The sequence below is a fragment of the Brachycentrus maculatus genome, unplaced genomic scaffold (genome assembly GCF_059751285.1).
Source record: "Brachycentrus maculatus isolate JH-2025_06_01 unplaced genomic scaffold, ASM5975128v1 h1tg000385l, whole genome shotgun sequence".
Taxonomy (NCBI): Eukaryota; Metazoa; Arthropoda; class Insecta; order Trichoptera; family Brachycentridae; genus Brachycentrus; species Brachycentrus maculatus.
In genome coordinates, this window is record NW_028281134.1 from 35,043 (window position 1) to 54,326 (window position 19,284).

Consider the following 19,284-nt stretch of genomic DNA (forward strand, 5'->3'; position numbering starts at 1 on the left):
TACGAAAAAAAAAAAAAAAACAAAATAAAATAAAATGTTAAGCGCTCTTGAGGTGATTTTTCCCAAAAACAACGTTTAATAAATTCTTCTTATCCTTATCCGCAAACGACGGTGCATAGGGCACTGGACCGTATTGACGCAGTGTTATCTTGATTGTTACTTACAAGAAAGAGATCACTACTACGCCTACGCTGCAGGTCTTTTTTCTTTATTTAATTTATATTTTAAATGACTTTATGGATAGTGGAAGCAGGTTACACAACTAAATTGCATAATAATCAAAATTCTTTTGTCCAACATTACTTCTTCTTCACTTTTAACCCTTATTCACACCTCAATGCATAGGGCACTGCATCGTATTGACGCAGTGTTATCTTGATCGTTACTTACTTAAAAGCAAGTGTTCAACAAACTGTTCTTTAGTAGAATCCATATTAAGATATTTTTAAACTTCTTACCTAAAAAAAAAAACCTTAAACCACCCCTTCTAATTCCTCTCCTTTCCTTCTCCTTCCTGCTAAATCTATTATTTTATATAATACCCTTTTTGTTTTTGTTTTTTGTTTAATCTCTGAATGTTTTTTAATAGTTTTATAACATAAATGTGGAATTGTTTAATTGGCTTTTTTTTAACGTAATTATTTTTTGTCAATGTAATGTAATGTTTATTATTGATAATGTAGCTATTGTTTTATATAATTTTTTTATATGTAAGCTGTACAATTCCCGAATAAATAAAAAAAAATAAAGATATGGAAGTACGTCTTGGGGACATTCGACGAAAACAAATTTAAAAACGGTTCAAAATCTGCAATATTTCAAAATCAAAAACAGTCACATATATATATATATATATAAGATAATCAAAGGGACAATCCAATCTTGATATATAAACATTTAAAATTACTGTCGGTACGTGGAATATTGTGGATGAGTTTCATCGTTGAACAACAAACTAGACAAAAATATCGAAATCCTTTAGTACACAACCATGATACACGATTTACACACAACGAAGGTTTGATAGTCCCAAGAATTAACAATAAATATGGGAGTCCAACACTGCAATATATCGTTCCGAACATTTTTAATTTGTTGCCGACAGATGTTAGAGGTCAAAATAAAATATGGAACAAAGGCAAAATAAAGGAATGGGTAAATGATCAAGAGTTAATTTTATAAAAATTGTAGAATGTTTATATTCTTCATTTTTTTCTCTTTTTTGTGTCTTTATTAGGTTAAAATCGTTAAAAACAATAAAAAATGTATTTAAAAGAACTACACCGACAAGACACACAAGGTTTCTGGTGGGTCTTGCAAAAAAAAGTTCTAAGTATGTATAAATTGTGATTTAAATAAATGGATACAAATGAAAAAAAAGGCGTTTATTCCTGCGATTCAGGGACCAGTCCAGGGTAATATTAAACAAATATCAGAGTGTAATATCACTAATATTCATTTTTACCCCCCACCTGGGAATCGTGAATGTGTCGTGATTTTTCCTTATTATCCTGTATGCGGAAAAACCTTTAAAATTAAGGCTGTATGTATATAAAAATTAGGGTCTATGGTAAATAAAAGCTGACTCAAATCTCAAGCATGAAGCGACATGAGATTTATAATGAACTCATATGAATGAGTTGCGGTGGTATGGACATGTGGAGCGAATGGATAGCGAGAGAATGACTAATAAAATATATGTGGCGAATGTGAGAGGGAAAACAGAACGTGGACGACCGAAAAAGACTTGGCACGATCAGATCAATCAGAACCTAAAATCTGGCGGTGTCAAAAGTCTACGTAATCGGAGGGCATGTATGACTAGATGTATGGATGTGAAGGAGGCTAGGAGTGTATGTCAGGACAGAAGAGTGTGGCGTTCCATCCTCTCTGCCTACCCCTGCGGGGAAACGGCGTAATGGTAGTAGTAGTAGTAGTAGTTTGACTGGTGGGGGGCTAGACAAAATTCAATTTATAAATGATTTTTTCTATGTAAAAATAAACTTACATTTATTATTTAATTTTACATTTATATAAATCTATTTCTTAATAAAATTATATAAAATCGTAGTTCAAACCCTTACCACAAATAATATGTAATTATAGCATAAATACACTACTTTCATTAATTGATTTGGCAGTCACTTTGTGGTAAAATCTATCCATTTTTGAATAATGGTTTACTGAGTAAAAAGGATTTCTGAAAATGATGTGGAATACATCAAAACACGTGTCACAGTAGATTTTAAGAAACAGTAGTATTTACTTGGTAAAACTTTTATTAAAAAAATTAATACATTTTTTAAATTCGTCCAGCTTTAATTCCTTTTATCAGAAAAGAAAACCAAATAAAATCACGGTTTTGAACCCTTTCTTTTTGTGTATATAATTATGTCTAGCCTCCTACCAGTATATTGATGTCGGTAACGACAAAACCATGTCACTGGTCAAATAAAACATATCCAAAAAAACATAAATTGTTATTTTATTGTATTTATATAACTTACCGTGTTCATTAAAGTTATTGATTTACTTTTAGCACTTCATATAATTTATAAATATAATTTAATTACAACATTTTGAGAGTGTCCAAATACTTGTTCACAAAATCTGGATTATCTCCAATTACAGGAGTTATCTTCATATTATTTTTTGACATCTCATCAAAGATTAAGAAGAATAAGATTTCATATTTGATGAGATGTTAAAAAATAATATGAAGATAACTCCTGTAATTGGAGATAATCCAGATTTTGTGAACAAGTATTTGGACACACTCAAAATGTTGTAAATAAATTATCTGATCAAATTATAAGCTTAAATAATAAAAATAAATATAAAAATTTCTGGCGTTTCTCATGTGTATGATTATAATCCAGGATTCGGACCTCACATACTAATATAAGAGTTTCTGCTTCGTAAAAAGCTTCTATACATCTCACCAATAGATGTCTCTAGTGAAGTTCAAGTGATTCAAGAACAAGGTTTCTAAATTGGTTCATATATATAGAACTTCCAAGAATTTGAGTAGTGTGGTTGTCAATAATGGGTAGAATTGGTGAATGTTACACATGTGTAAAGTGATCACTTAAACCAGCCTATGACGGTCGTCAGCCCCGTAAATGCCCAGACTTCCGTATTCTTCTTCATCTTTGATGAGATGTCAAAAAATAATATATAATTTAATAATGAAGGGATGTATGCAAAATGGGTAGGGACAGTATGGATAAAAAAGTAAAAACTTGTTTGAACGTGGTCTTGAAACATATAATTTTACAAACTTTTGTGCAATTTCTAACATCAATTATTACAAATTTATTACCAAACAAATACGTGTTTTATAGATTTATGTACAGCCTTAATTGTTACTTAAAAATAATTTATATAGCTATATATATATATATATATATATATATATATATATATATATATATATATATATATATATATATATATATATATATATATATATATATATATATATATATATATATATATATATATATATATATATATATATATATATATACATATGTATATATATATATATATATATATATATATATATATATATATATATATATATATATATATATATATATATATACATATATATACATATATATATATATATATATATATATATATATATATATATATATATATATATATATATATATATATATATATATATATGTATATATATATATATATATATATATATATATATATATATATATATATATATATATATATATATATATATTTATATATTATATTATATATATATATATATATATATATATATATATAGTACACAAAGAGTTCTTTGGTTTCTTTTCAACTAGATGCTATTGATAAATAAAATTATAGTAAAACTTGGTATAATATTTCTTTGGTCTGTTATAAAAGTAAAATAATATAAATTTTTATATTAACATTAATTTCTCAATTAATCTTCTTACAATTAATTTAAGTGTCATAAACTTTACGATAAGAAAACTATGGTAAACTAACAATTCAAGTTTTGTCTAATTTTTTTTTTGTCCAAATACTTGTTCACAAATCTGGATTTTCTCCACAAAGGAGTTATTTTACATGTTGACAAAGATGAAGAAAAATATGTAAGTACTTTTGATATGTTACAGTCTCTGCTTAATAGAAGCTTTTCGCAATCCAACATAGATGGCTGTTGTGAACTCATATGTACTATGTCATGAGATTGATCAATATATCTAGGAGCTCCGAAAATTTAAGTACCTAGTGTAATTATCAATCATGTGTAGAATGGTGAATGTCAAACGCGTGTAAACTGATCAAGTCCTGTAAATATCCAGACTTCCATATTCTTCTTCATCTATGTTGAGATATCAAAATGTAGTTTTGTTTAGTTTATTTTACGACGGCAAAAAAAAATTAACTATACATTTAAAAACTAGTATATAATGTATTGCGTATACGTAAGTATCGTTCCCTATTATTTTTACATAGGTCTAGTTTTTTTTTTAATAATGATTTATTTTAACTCAAAATGTAGGTACGGTTTTTACGGTATAAGTAATGGTTGTCGTATATTTAACACTGACACCGTTTTACCACACTTCACCTCAATTCTCTTAAATCTTGTGGTGTCAAAAGTCTACGTTATCGGAAAGCATGTATGACTAGATGTAAGTATGTGAAGGAAGCTAGGAGTGTTTACTAGAACAGAAGAGTGTGGTGTTCCATCCTCTCTGCTTACCCCTGCAGAGAAACTTCGTGATGGTAGTAGCAGTTATAGCCTTAATTCGACACTTTTGTTTACTGTGAGGGGTGTTCCTTCATAGAGAAACGCACATTTATAATCAACTTGGAAATTGAAGCAAATTTGAAATGATTTAAATCGAGCTAACAATCAAAGTTTTTTGTTTGTAAATCTATGTACGAGTGTGTGAATGTGTGCAAATTTACACTATTTAAAAAATAAACATAATTTGTATTTACAATAAACGCTATTTTGTTCATTTATTAATTTTCTATTTCAATTTCATTACAACTGCTTGCTCTACTCGAAGGCTTACAATCAAAAACTCTTTCTATTGTTACGTTTTGAGAAAACTTGTTTTTATCGTCTTCCGACTCGTCCTCCAAAGTATCTCGTCTTCGCTTCTTCAAGTAATCAATATCTTTTTTATTCTTTTGAGCATCTCCAACAGTTTTCTTGGCAATGTTTTGTAATTCATTTTGGATATCGATATCGTCGTCATCTCTTGATACCTCGTTAATTGTCGACAGAGGATTGGACCCAAATAAAGGGTGAGAGGGATAATAGAAGTAAGATAGAGGTATTGATGGATAGTTGTTGGTTAAATGCTGTCCGTAAATTGATTGCAACATCGCTTGATGCGACATCTGACTATATGACTCTTGCAAGAGATGTTTGTATTGGCTCTTCGGAAAGTCGGCGTTGTTGTAAATACCAGCAAAGTGTTTTAAAATTGGTGTTTGTGAAGATTGGAGAGGATTGCCTGGTGGAAAAAGTGCTGGGTTTAGAGCCATTGTGGACTTGCCAAGGTGCTGTGATGACTGCTGGTAGTTTGATGGATTCCCGAAGTGTTCTAAGCCCATTTGTTGACTGTCTCTAACCAAAACCTTAACTGCCACCTTTCTGGCGTGGTGATTGGCAGCTACAGCTGCTGCTGCAGCGAGGAGTCCGTTCTCCTGCATCTGTATTTGCTTTCTTTTGGTTTTGTACCTACGGTTTTGAAACCATATCTTGACTTGAGTTTCTGTCAGTTTAAGGCTGGCAGCCAAGTCAGCTCTTTCGGGTCCTGAGAGATACCTTTGCTGATTGAATCTCCGTTCTAGCTCATAAACCTGAGCGTGAGAGAAGGCGGCTCTTGATCGCTTCTTCCTATTTTGGGTTGGGCTGAATTGGTCCATTAGCGATGCGCTGGACGAAGAAAGCTGGGAGCCGCTTCCTGGGTTTATCGTCAAGAGTCCTGATCCTGGAATCTTTTGCTGGGATACGTAATGATGAAGAGATTGATTTGAATTGATGATGGATTTTGCAGAGCTGTATGCGTGTGACCCCGGATAGTTGGCCATGTCAGACTGGAGGTATAGAGGAGGAGATAATCCATTGGAGGAATGTGAATCATAGTCATCTGAAACAATAAAAATATATATTTGTAAGTCAAATTTTACTTTATAAATACAAAAAAGGTAAAAATCTATTGTGACACACGATTCGATGCATTCCGCATCAGTTTTGAACACAGCATGTGGAGCGAAGTATTAATTTTAGGTAAGTATATACATATTTATTGATTTTTTTTTACTTTTTTCCACATTTATTTTATTTGACCAGTGACCTTTTTTTTTAAATTACCTAATGTCCAATTGACTCTGAAATATAGCTACGGCTTATGCAACACCGCTTATCATGTCCTTACTCAGGCTTCAACTTTATAAGTTTTATAGCCTATGCCTACTCGTGAGTGGATTTACTCTTTTATGTAATTCATGAGTGAAAATTCTAGGCAAAAACGCTCGCTTGACCAGTGACCGGGGTTTCATCATTACCGACATCATCAGACTGGTATGTCGCCAATTTTATGATATTAAATGCAGTTCCACTACGAAATGTTCGTACCAAACATAAATCTAACATTATATAATATAAATTTTCTCTTAGAATTTTGTTTCAAATATTTTTTCCCTGTTCCAATCATTCACTCTTTTTTTTTTTTTTTATTAATCCATCCCTGGAAAATATACTACGTCATACAAAATCATCGCACAGAAATTTTCACGATTGTGTTCCATTGTTTTATCAAAATAAATATAGTATCATCTGTAAACAACACAAATATCACCATATGATAAAACGTTCTGAGTACGTTTAACTTTGAAAATGGCAAACTTTACGATCATGATGTAAGATTTGACATATTCACACTGGTGTTGCCATACCTCAAAACTTAAGAAGAAACCTACGTACCTAAATATAAATCATCCATAATTTCCCCATTCATTAATATTTAACACCCAGATATACATTCTCTTTTAAAAACCATGTCGCTCACTTCTTTTAACAACGTAATATATCAAAAAACTAGATTTTTTAGGAGATCGTTTTTAATGTTTAAAAACAAAATAAAATGTATTAAAATAAATATCAAGCCACTTATTAAACTTTTTACTGTGCAATAGATCTTTTTAGGAAAAACCTGAATGTTTTTTCTCCATTTGAATAATATTTAGTACTTATATAAAAAAATAATTAAACAATACATTTTCTTCAAAATGCAAAAAAAAACACTTTCTGCCCCGTAGCGGGTAAATATTAAGCTAAAAATTTGCCACTTTTGCTGGGATATATTACATTTTCTGGGCATTTCGAAAACATGCACAACTAAAAATTGAGGATTTTTGAAATATGACGTTGAAAGGAGTGAGCGATATGTCTCGCAATGTTTAATAAACTATTTTAAAATATGCCAAAACTGGTAGACACCTCCGTACTATAGAGCAAGCGAACCTTTCCGTTTTGATTGAAAACCGTTTAAAATAATGAATTACCTCCGAAAATACCCCGTACTATTATATATTACCTAATGTCATAGCTGAAAGCTACGAACTGACACCGTAATAGTCATTAAGTTTACGTAAAATGGGCGACCTTTCAAGCTGTCATTACGAAAACTTATGCACGCATAAAGGGATTGATTTTAGTTTTTGGCTACCCATTCCCACGCGTTAATGACCAAAGTGGTATCCATATACAGGATGATCAAAAATGTCTCTTTCACAACATTCCACATACCGCTCACTCCTTTTAACAACGCCATATATAAAAAATCGTCAATTTTCAGTTGTTCATGTTTTCGGAATGCCTAGAATATGTACTACATTCCAGCAAAAGCTGCTGAACTTAACAATTACCCGCTACAGGGCAGAAAGTGTTGTTTTTGCATTATGAAGAAAACAACGTCAATGTTTTTCTCCATTTGAAAAATATTAATACTAATATTAATACTAATAAAAATATTAATAATACAAATATGCCTCTTTTGCTGGGATATAGTACATTTTATTGGCATTCCGAAAACATGCACAACTGAAAATTGACGACTTTTGATATGTATATGACGTTGTTGAAAGGAGTGAGCGATATGGTCGCCGATTATCCCAACTCATGACCTGACCACGACCCAGTATTATATTTGACAATATTGCATTTATTACTACATTCGTCTCATATTTTTTTTACATATCTTGCTTCACACATTTGTTTCATATCGCTCACTCCTTTCAAGAACGTCATAAACCAAAAAACTTGATTTTTCAGGAGAACGTTTTTAAAGATTAAAAATATAACACAATGTATTAAAAATATATATCAAGCCACTTACTGAACTTTTTATTGTGCAACAGATCTTTTTATGTAAAACCTGAAGGTTTTTTCTCCATTTGAAAAATACTTAATATATTCAAAAAAATAATTAAACAATACTTTTCTTCAAAATGCAAAAATAAATTTTTCTGCCCTGTAGCGGGTAAATATTAAGTTAAAAATATGCCTATTTTGCTGGGATATAGTACATTTTCTGAGCATCCCGAAAACATGCACAACTGAAAATTGACGATTTTTGATTTATGACGTTCTTGAAAGGAGTGAGCGATATGTCCGAACTATCACGTAAAAAATTACATGTACGAGTAACAGTAAAATTATGCAATTTCTATATAACGAATTTTCTATTGGAAATAGCGTAATTTTTTCTCCAGAATTATCAGCATCGTAATATGCTAGAATTGGTATGTTTTGTAAAATTATTATTTTTATGTCATATCAGAACATCCTGTGCATTGTAGAGAACGAGGGTGGATGAGAGGGGTAGGTTAGGCGGCTCACTGATTGAGCATCGCCGTACAATGGGTACCAAGGCACGGATTTCTAAACTTTTAACACTTTACTATATTGCCGGTGTGATGAGCCGGCGCTTCTCAATCTAGGGTACCCTCAATTAAAATAATAAAAAATGCAAATAATTTTGCTCAAGAAAAATTCAGAGCATTATATTTCACGCGTCGAATTGAAGTAAACTTACCACCGTTTGCTAACACATTAATGTTTATACAATTGACTTTAAATTCTCTCTGACTACCCCTGCGGAGAAGCGGCGGGATGTTTTGAAAGTTATTTATATAAATATTCACAGTTCTTATATATGGTAGTTGTGCGATACACAAAAAAGTGTAAAAGGAAGGTTTCTTTAGATGTTTTCATTAGATATTTTACATTCAACCATAATTGTATGAAATACCTAATATGTATAAAATATACTTAATATTTTTCAAATGAAAAAAAACATTAAGTTTATACTAAAAATGATCTGTTGCACACTAAAAAGTTCAAAAGGTGGCTTGATATTTATTTTTAATACATTTTATTATATTTTTGAACTTTAAAAAAATTCCTGAAAAATCTTTTTTTATATATAACGTTGTTGAAAGGAGTGAGCGATATATAAACTAACAGACTGATATAACGTCAGTTTTTAAAAGAGACTCAATAACTTAAAATGTCGTTTCTTTATTTTTCAAAGCATATTGAGTGTAATATTATAAAAGCATACTTGTAATAAAAATTTAAAATAAAATATTTTTAATGTTCGACTAAGATTCTTAACACAAGCTTTTCGAAGTAACATTTTTACTTACTTTGAATGAAATACATATATGGATACATTTTTCACATGTCTTTTATTAGTTGAATATCAGATCGAAAAAAATCTTTACGAATTCGGCATGTAATTTCTAATGATATTTTTTAATTTATTTTTGAATTTATTGTTCCCAAAGTTTGAGGAACGGTTTGCTTTTAAGTAAATTACTTCGATATCATTCCAAACTAATACACGTTTTCAAGTTTTTTAAGAGCTTGGTTAGGCCACGTATTTATGACTATGAAATTATATGGCCATGAGTAACAAACTCCTTCAAATTAATCCAGCTAAAAACAAACACAATCTTTATAAATAAAATTGTATTTTAATGAAACAATACATTTTCTTCAAAATGCAAAAACAACACTTTCTACCCTGTAGCAGGTTAGTATTAAGTTAATATATACCGCTTTTGCTGGAATATAGTACATTTTCTGGGCATTCCGAAAACATGTACAACTGTTAGTTTGTTCACAATTTTGAATCTTCTGAAACTATTCACCGATTATTTTGAATTTTTGACACAATGTTAAATTTGAATACGTACTTATTTTTATATGCCATGTTTGCATACGTACTTATGATAGGTAATTACATGTGGTTTTTTTAATAACTTATAAGCGCTACATAAATTATACAAAATTACTATTATATGTTCAGTTGCAGTGACATCTATTACTTATGGCAGACGGCGTGCTTCAGCTATGACTTTTCGATCGCATTCTTGTTTCATTTTTTTTTATTGTGAAATGAACCATATTACAAATGTTTGCATTCTATTTTCTATCTTTTCTATTTTACCAGACTGAGACACAGCATCGCGTGGCTGGTTACTTATAAACATAATATTTTTCTTTATCAAACATTTAAACACCCGAAAAAATAAAAGTCCTAATTTTCACTGGTTTTGTCAATTCAGATTTTATAACATTTTGAGTGTATCTATATACTTAACGGTTATTTTAACATTTTGACATCTCAACACAAAAGGCTCCCTGCTTAATAACAGCTTTCTCAAATCAACCATAGATACTGTCGCGAACTCAAATATGAAGCGAAGTGTAATAACACAAAAGTGAATATGAGTAGTGTCGTTGTTATTCATGGATTATAGTGAATACTTTGTTTTTAGTTGAAATTAAATGCTAGAATCACCGCAAATCGTAAACCGCCATTAAGGTGATTTCTCACAAAAATGGCGCTTTATAAATTGTCCATAAATAAATAATTAAACCAGCTTACAACAGCTCGTAAGCCCTGTAATCAGACTTATAAATTCTTATCCATCTTATTTGCTGTTAAATTAATTTTATTTGTAAAAACTATTCGTTTTTTTGTATTATTTATTGATTTGGCATTAACTTTGCGATATGACATGTATATTTTTTTTATTTTTAAATTAAACTCTTGTATAATACCGCTTAATAAGTTTTATTACACATTTAATTTCATTACAGTTTCGAAAACTAATGTAGGTTTTTTTTTTCTACAGGTTTAGTTTTCACCTTTAGATGAAATCTATTATTTTTCGAAACTAGTCGTGTTTAATAATAAAACTCATTACATGGTATTACACAAGTGTTTATTTTTTTAAATTTTAAATTCATTTTGTTGACTGCCCCTGAATTTCAGTTAAGCTTAAAATTCTTGTCTCTCCATTACTTAATTTACTTAATGTATCTTTTGTTACGTTTATTGCTTATTGACGTGGTAAAGTCGCGTTAGACAGCTGAAAGTTCTATTTTTGTATTCTTTCAGGAGCCGGGCGATGAAATTTCAGATTCTCATCCCCTGAAAATTGAAGTAGCCTTCTAATACCCATTTCTTCAAATTACATTACACATATCAATGTACAAAGAGCTGTACACGAATTCTTTTCTCTTTTTTACCATACTTCTACCAACGCATAAATCTTCAATATCTCACGCTAATTTAAAATATAACTCACAACCCCAATGTACCTAAATAAATAGCTGACTAAGTAACTATCACGCCGCTTCCACGCAGGGGTAGGCATCTCCTCAAACATATCCGACGATTATTACGACTAACCTTCTTTTCATCTCACTAATAGATGTCTCCAGTGAAGTTCTAGTGATTCAAGCACAACGTTTCGAAATTGATTAATATATAAATATAGAACTTCCAAGAATTTGAGTAGTGTGATTGTCAAAAATGGTTAGAATTGAATAATGTTACACGTGTGTAAAGTGATCGCTTATACCAGCCTATGACGGTCGTCAGCCCCGTAAATGCCCAGACTTCCATATTCTTCTTCATCATTTATGAGATGTCAAAAAATAATATGAGGCTAGGAGTATGTGTCAAGACAGATGAGTGTGGGTTCTATCTTATTTAACAGCGTCATTTTAGTAATAGTAGAAGTAGCAGTGTATTTTTTTTACCTGAGTCACTGTCCAATTCATTTTTCCTCGTCATATCCAAAGCTTGTTCCGTGGAACTTCTGAAACTCTTCTTCCCTTGTCTTCTTATGTCACCGTGTCTTGATTCTTCAAAGTACTCCTCGCAGTTTCCATCATCACACCTTTCCTTGTCTTCATCCAATCTCTTCTCCCTTCTGCTATCCTTGATCAGCTCATCACCTTGACACATGTCGACACTCACATACTTCTGTATCTTATTACATTTGGGATGCGACACTTTATTAAAATCTTCCTCCAACTCCATTTCGTTTGTTGAATCAGAAAGATTTTCCAAATTTTTGTCCTTCGTCAGGATATCGTTGATGGAAAATGGTGTTGTATTCGAGGAGAAATTCGCGCATTTTCTTGTAGATGTAGAATTCAACAAAAAATCAGATCGAATAGAATTTTCCATTTTCCAAAAATGGGAAAACTTAAACAAATATTAAATCACCCTTTTTAAACTTTTTTATTGTTCTTGCACTTATTTCCAGAAGGAAAACTTTTTGTTGATTTTACAAATATATTTAATAAATCACCCACGATGTACACAGTTCAAGAGTCAAAACGTAATTGATTTAGCTATTTCAACATTGTTAAAGAATTGCTTGACGTGCATTGAATACCGAACACAACATTCCGGTAATTTTAAACCACACATCAAAATGTATAAATCATTTCATTCGATCTATTCAACCAAGTAGTCTTTCCTTTTTTACTTTTCTGCGTGGTGTATTTACTGATTGTGATATAGTAAAGCGCACATGCATTGAAAGCTCGTACGTCAAGGGTTGAAGGGAGACAAAAGAAGAAAGATCATCTGGAATCACATTGGTAGGAAAAGGATAACGACATTTTTTTTTTCTATTCTTCGCCTTCGATGTTTGAATGGGAAGTTAAAAGCTTATTTATGATACAAAATGAAAATGGCCTACTTCATACAATACGAGTTAAACTAACGAAAAATATTATTGTAAAAAATATATACTCGTATATTTAACAAATACGGATATTTAAATTGATATTCATATTACAAAATAACATTTTTTCGGCTTAAAAATATCAGATTAAATATAAATATGATTAAATTAATAAAGATGAAAAATTAATATTTGTATTCTTAAAACATTTTTTTTAATATATACTTTACAAGTTTAAATTTATGATCTAAATAAAATATTGCATTGAAAATTATAAAGATCAAGATTAACCAGTCATAAAAGAAGTATTTAAATCGTAAGATATGTATCACTAAAAAATTGCAAAAAAAATGTTATTTACTTTTTAAGTTTAAAATCTTTTGTGTTTGTACACTTTCAATATTACAATGGTATGTAGATAATTATTTAAAGATATTTTGCATAATTGATGCACCGTTATATTGATCGTAATTTTTATACGGTATTTAAGTAATAACTTAGTTTCTATTTTCCACAAACTATTAAAAGTTAACGTTCAGTTACAAGTCTCTTGACAGTTATTGGCAAATTTTTTTCACGATAAAGTTATAAATTTGGTCTTTTGAATTCACTTTTTTAAAGAAAACATTTCAATCAAAACAAAAGTAACGATTTTCAAAGAGATATAATTCGGCAGTCACTTTGTAGTAATATATTTTAATTTTTAAGTTGAATATTGGAAAAATTTGTATAAAATGGATTATTAAAATTGGTATTCAAATAAATTGTTAATATTGGATTATAAAGCATTGGAAATAATAAAGAATTAGTATTTTTTTTTAATAATTCGATTAAAACCTTTTCAATTTCCAACAACGTCGCTTAACGCAAATCTAATCGTTGTCTCATTCTCTCTTTAACGAGCTAACAACCAAACACATTATTTCAATCCAGTTCCATGTGTACTAAATTATTCACAGTAAAATAACCCCTATTTTATCAACATACGCTCTTTTATTGCTTAAACGTTAATAATACCTTAAGCCGTTCTGTATTTCGTGAAATTTCAAGCATAAAAGCTTCGTGAATAGTTGAAGGGAGATGCTACTTTTATCTCTTTCACTTCTTCGAGAGGTGATATGACTTAGTAATCGTCCATCTCTTTTCTTTGTGAGGTTTCAGGTAAAATAGCGGGAGGAAAATTTTGTCACGATAAGAGAGACTTAAGATTTAGGGGTGACAAAGGGGATTTTGATATTTAAGTACACAATGAATACAGTTCATTTTTCCACAGCACTGATTTCTTATGGGAAATCCTTTAATTATACTGAGAATATAGAACATAGCTGTATGTATAGAAAACATTTACTTATATGTGTTTGAATTTTATTTGTATTTGATCAAATTCATATAAATTAATTATATTACTGTTTTACTTGGTAAATGCCAGTATTTTAAAAAAAAATTGTGACACGTATTTCGGTGCATTCCGCATCATTTTCAAATACCGTAATGACGCGAAATGCATCTAAAAACGTGTCACCATAGATTTTAATAAATAGTGGTTTTTATTTATTTAAACTTCAGGTACAGAAAATAAATAAATACATAATAATAATAATAAAACCCTTATCCGCACCCCAATGGTGCATAGGGCACTGCATCATATAAATGCAGTGTTATCTTGATCGTTTACACATGAAGGAAAGGTAATCAGCACTCCGCTTCAGGTACCAGTCCAGGGTAATATTGAATAAATATGACAGTGAAAAAATCACTTATATTTATTTTACCTCCCTTGGGAATCGAACCCGGGACCTCCAGAACGGTAGCCGAGCGTGCTGACCATTACACTACGGAGGCGGACGGAAATAAATACATTGGCGGGCTTATTGCTAAAAAGCAATATCTTCCAACCAACCAAAAACAGACTAGTGATATTGATCAAAACGTTTGATACCATATACTTATAGCTGTTTGCAATCAGAGGGTAGATAGTACTTTAACATTTAAAAAAACGTAAATTACAAATTAATATTAAAAAAACATAAATAACAAAAGATGATATTAAGGAGGGTAACGGAAAAAGGGAGTTTGGGGAAGAAGGTAGAGGGAAAATCAAAAGGAGGAGGTTTGATGGACAGTAAGGATTCTAATGATAAATAGTAATGTCTCAGACGTTTCTTAAAAGTGAATTTAATAATAAAAATTAAATAAAATATGGATCGATATTAAAAGGAATTATATTACATTTTATATATTAAAAGCATTGTTAACTTTGTGGTATGGTAATATAACTCCATCCTTATAATTTATCGTTCACTTTATGTAATACCACTTAAAAACACTGCTTCATGACTACCGGTATCGAAATAACCATTTCATCATCTGGCCAAATTAAAAATAAAGTGAAACAGCTACGGTCCCCTTTTTATACAAAACAATTATTAATCTTTGAAAAAGAGAGAATGAAGATAAAGGAATCACAATGGGAATATTTTTAAAAGCGAACATTAAGGTGTCAGCTTGTGGTCCCGTGGTTAGTGTCGCGGACTCTTAAGTCAGAGTTTCTCGGTTTGAACTCAATCAACCACAATTTGATACCTTTTTCCAATAATGAACCGCTTAGGCTCACAGAAATAGTATGAAATTTAAATATTAGTATAAATAATAAAAACACAAATATCAATTTTTAGTAGTTAAATTTAATTGGTTACTTATAAGAAACTGATTGCATTAAAAAAAGTCCATGTCAATTTCACTTCAGTCTACATTTGACCTGATGGTGGAATAGTTTTCCGAAAACGGTTGTCATGAAGTAGTGTTTTTAAGTGGTATTACACAATGTGAACGATGAATAATAAGGAAAGTATTGAATTATGTCTGTATTATATTCCAAAAAAATGGTTTCAGTTTTCCACTCTTAGCTTAATTACAAAACTAACCATCTTGCCACTTCACCGCAGGGGTAGGCAGAGAGATAGAATGCCATAGCACTCTGTGTTTGCAAAAATTTTTCACCTTTTCCACATTTATCCATCTCCTGATCATCTCCCATCATCTGATACATATCCAACGATTATTTCGACTTTTGATCCGGCCACTTTTTAAGTATTTGACATACCCGATCGAGCCAAGTTTTTCTCGGTCTTTCTCTGTTTATTTTTCCGATTACATTCGCCTCATAAATTTGATTTACCATTATTTCCTCAGCCATTCGTTCCACATGTCCAAACCATCTCAACACACCTTTCTTTTTTTTTTTAATGAGATCTATACAAATTACAACATTTTGATTATATCCAAATACTTGTTCACAAATCTGAATTATCTTCAATTATAGGAGTTATTTTTATATTACGTATATTTTTGACATCTGAACATAGATGAAGATTAATGGACTTACGACCATCATAGGCTGGTTTAAATTATCACTTTACACACTGTAACATTCACCAATTCTACACATGATGGACAACCATACTACTTAAATTGTTGGAACTTCTATTTGTATATTGTTCAAGTTCAGAACATAGTGCTCGAATCACTAGAATTTCACTGGAGATGAAAGCAGCTGTAATCCCCGTAAATGCCTACCCCTATAGTGAAACGATGTGATGTTCAGTAATTTTTTTTTGTAAAATTAATTTTATTTTATTTTTTCACTCTAAAAACGGAAGAAAAAACAACTCAAATATTTGAGTTTAAAAAAGTTTTTGTTCTATCTGCGGATTTAAGACAATAATCTAATAATTTATCCCTCTTGTTACAGAGGGGTTGGGGTTCCTATGGAAGCACCATTAAGGGCATTACCACTAACCGACCAACTGTAAAATGATCACTTGTGGACATCCCCTAAATCTAGGGGGTAGAATCCACCCTTGGTTATTTAATGTGTTGGGGTTTGACATATTTTGTTAACACTGCTCGCCGAGGGTTGAAATAGGGTGGTGAAGATTTACTAAAGAAGAAAAGCAAATGTCTACTGTTCATTGTTATTTATATTTTATATTATTTTTTGTCGTTTCAACGACATTAGATGAAGGAGAATATGGAAGTCTGGGCATTTACGGGGAATACGGGTTGCATTCATCTCGCCATAGATGCCTCTAGTGGAATTCTTGTGATTCAAGCACTATGTTTCGAATTTGAGCATTATATTTAGAAGTTCCAAGAATTTGAGTAGTGTGGTAACTTTGATTTTAAAATCACTATAAATATTAAGTTACAATGTCAACGGGGGCTTGTGCACTGCCGGAATTTTACCGTCCGGCAGTCCGGTTTTGAAAAATATAAGCGACTACGACAGTTCACGCGCCGATCAAGAGCACCGATCCGAAGAAAGATGGACAAATGCACAAGCCAATCAGGGCCAATCATAGTTTTATCACGCTAACTGAAGTGCCAGACGGTAAAATTCTGTGTAGTGCACAAACGCTCTACCGGTTTTGAAGCTAACCGCTTCTTTTTCAAGACTGATTTATATTAGTAACTGATTAATAGGTACTATTAGTATTAATCAGTCTTGAAAAGAACCGGTTAGTTTCAAAACCGGTAGATATTTTAATTAAGTTGTAATAAAATATTTATAGCGATTTTAAAACAAAGAGTTTTTACAACATTTTCAATGTGTCCAAATACTTTGAACGTGTCACAAATCTGGATTGTCTCCAACTATAGGAGTTGTTTTCATATTATTCTCATATTATTCAAGAACAAGGTTTCTTAATTAGTTCATACATCGCTCACTCATTTCAAGAACGTCATGAATCAAAAAACTTGATTTTCAGGAGAATGTTTTTAATGTTTAAAAATATAATACAATGGATTAAAAATAAATACTAAGCCTCTTACTGAACTTTTTTCTGTGCATCAGATCTTTCTAAGTAAAACCTGAAGGATTTTTCTCCATTTGAAAAATATCTAGTTTATTTAAAAAAAATAATTAAACAATACCTTTTCTTCAAAATGCAAAAACAACACTTTCTGCCCTGTAACGGGTAAATATTAAGTTAAAATATGCCTCTTTTGCTGGGATACAGTACATTTTCTGGGCATTCCGAAAACACGCACAACTGAAAATTGACGATTTTTGATTTATGACGTTCTTGAAAGGAGTGAGCGACATATAGAACTTCCAAGAATTTGAGTAGTATGATTGCCAATAATGGGTAGAATTGGTGAATGTTACACGTGTGTAAAGTGATCACATAAACCAGCCTATGACAGTCGCCAGCTCCATAAATACCCTGACTTCCATATTCTTCTTCATCTTTGATAAGATGTCGAAAAATAATACGAAGTTAAATAGTATTAATCATGAAATGAAAAATCACAAAGTTTGTGCTTCAAATATAAATCATACTAAAATTGCTGGTTAGTGAATTTACTCACCGGTGGGATATGGTTCATAATCTGCAGTAATGTTCTGGCACTTAGCGCACTTGGCTTTAATGGACGCAAGTGGAGGGTTCTCAGATCAAGTGGCCTGCAAGTGAATCGTGGTGTCATATTACAGTGTCAATTAATAGGTCTAATGTGTATTAAAACCACTTCAGCGAGTATGTCGCACTTAGCGCCTTGTCACACTCATCGCCGAAGGAAATATACCTAGAAGTACATCTTTTTTTGACAAAGATGAAGAAGAATTTGGAAGTCTGGGCATTTACGGGGCTGAGGACCGTCATAGGCTGGTTGAAATAATTATTTGTTTTTATTACTTTACACGCGTAAATGTGTGTAAAGTGATCACTTAAAACAGCCTATTACGGTCATAAGCCAAGTAAATGCCCAGAGTTGCAATGTCATAGGCTGGTTTATGTTATCACTTTACACACGTGTAACATTCGCCAATTCTACCCATGATTGACAAGCCTCAAATTCACACACACACAACTCAAATTCTTGGAACTTCTATATTTACTGTTCGAATTCGAAATATAGTGCTTGAATCACTTTCTTTAAACCCTTATTTGCACCCCAATGGTGCAAGGGCAGTGCATCATATAAACGCAGAGTTATCTTGATCGTTAACGCATGAAGGAAAGGCGATCAGCCCTCCGCTTCAGGCACCAGTCCAAAGTAATATTAAATAAATATTAGATGAAAAATCTCTTATATATATTTGACCCCCCTGGAAATCGAACCCGGGACCTCCATTTCACTATGGAGGCGGACAAAAAAGACTTGAATCACTGGAATGACAAAAAATAACTCCTTTAATTGGAGATCTAGATTTGTGAACAAGAA

At 31.2% G+C, this 19,284-nt stretch overlaps 1 protein-coding gene across 1 annotated transcript; it reads right to left on the reverse strand.

The window, feature by feature from the left end:
- Positions 1–4,035: 4,035 nt before the first annotated feature.
- LOC148303156 (uncharacterized) lies at positions 4,036–12,711 on the reverse strand. Its single transcript, XM_088270422.1, has 2 exons — positions 12,119–12,711; positions 4,036–6,146 (listed from the first exon to the last, which is right to left on the reverse strand). The coding sequence occupies exons 1-2, from the start codon at positions 12,549–12,551 to the stop codon at positions 5,008–5,010; spliced, it is 1,572 nt and encodes a 523-aa protein (XP_088126548.1). The 5' UTR covers positions 12,552–12,711; the 3' UTR covers positions 4,036–5,007.
- Positions 12,712–19,284: the final 6,573 nt, after the last annotated feature.

Coding starts and splice junctions, on each gene's coding strand:
- LOC148303156 (XM_088270422.1), bottom strand. CDS start 12,551: ATGGAAAATTCTATTCGATCTGATTTTTTGTTGAATTCTACATCTACA. Junction 6,147..12,118: donor TGAATTGGACAGTGACTCAG/GTAAAAAAAATA, acceptor TTATTGTTTCAG/ATGACTATGATTCACATTCC.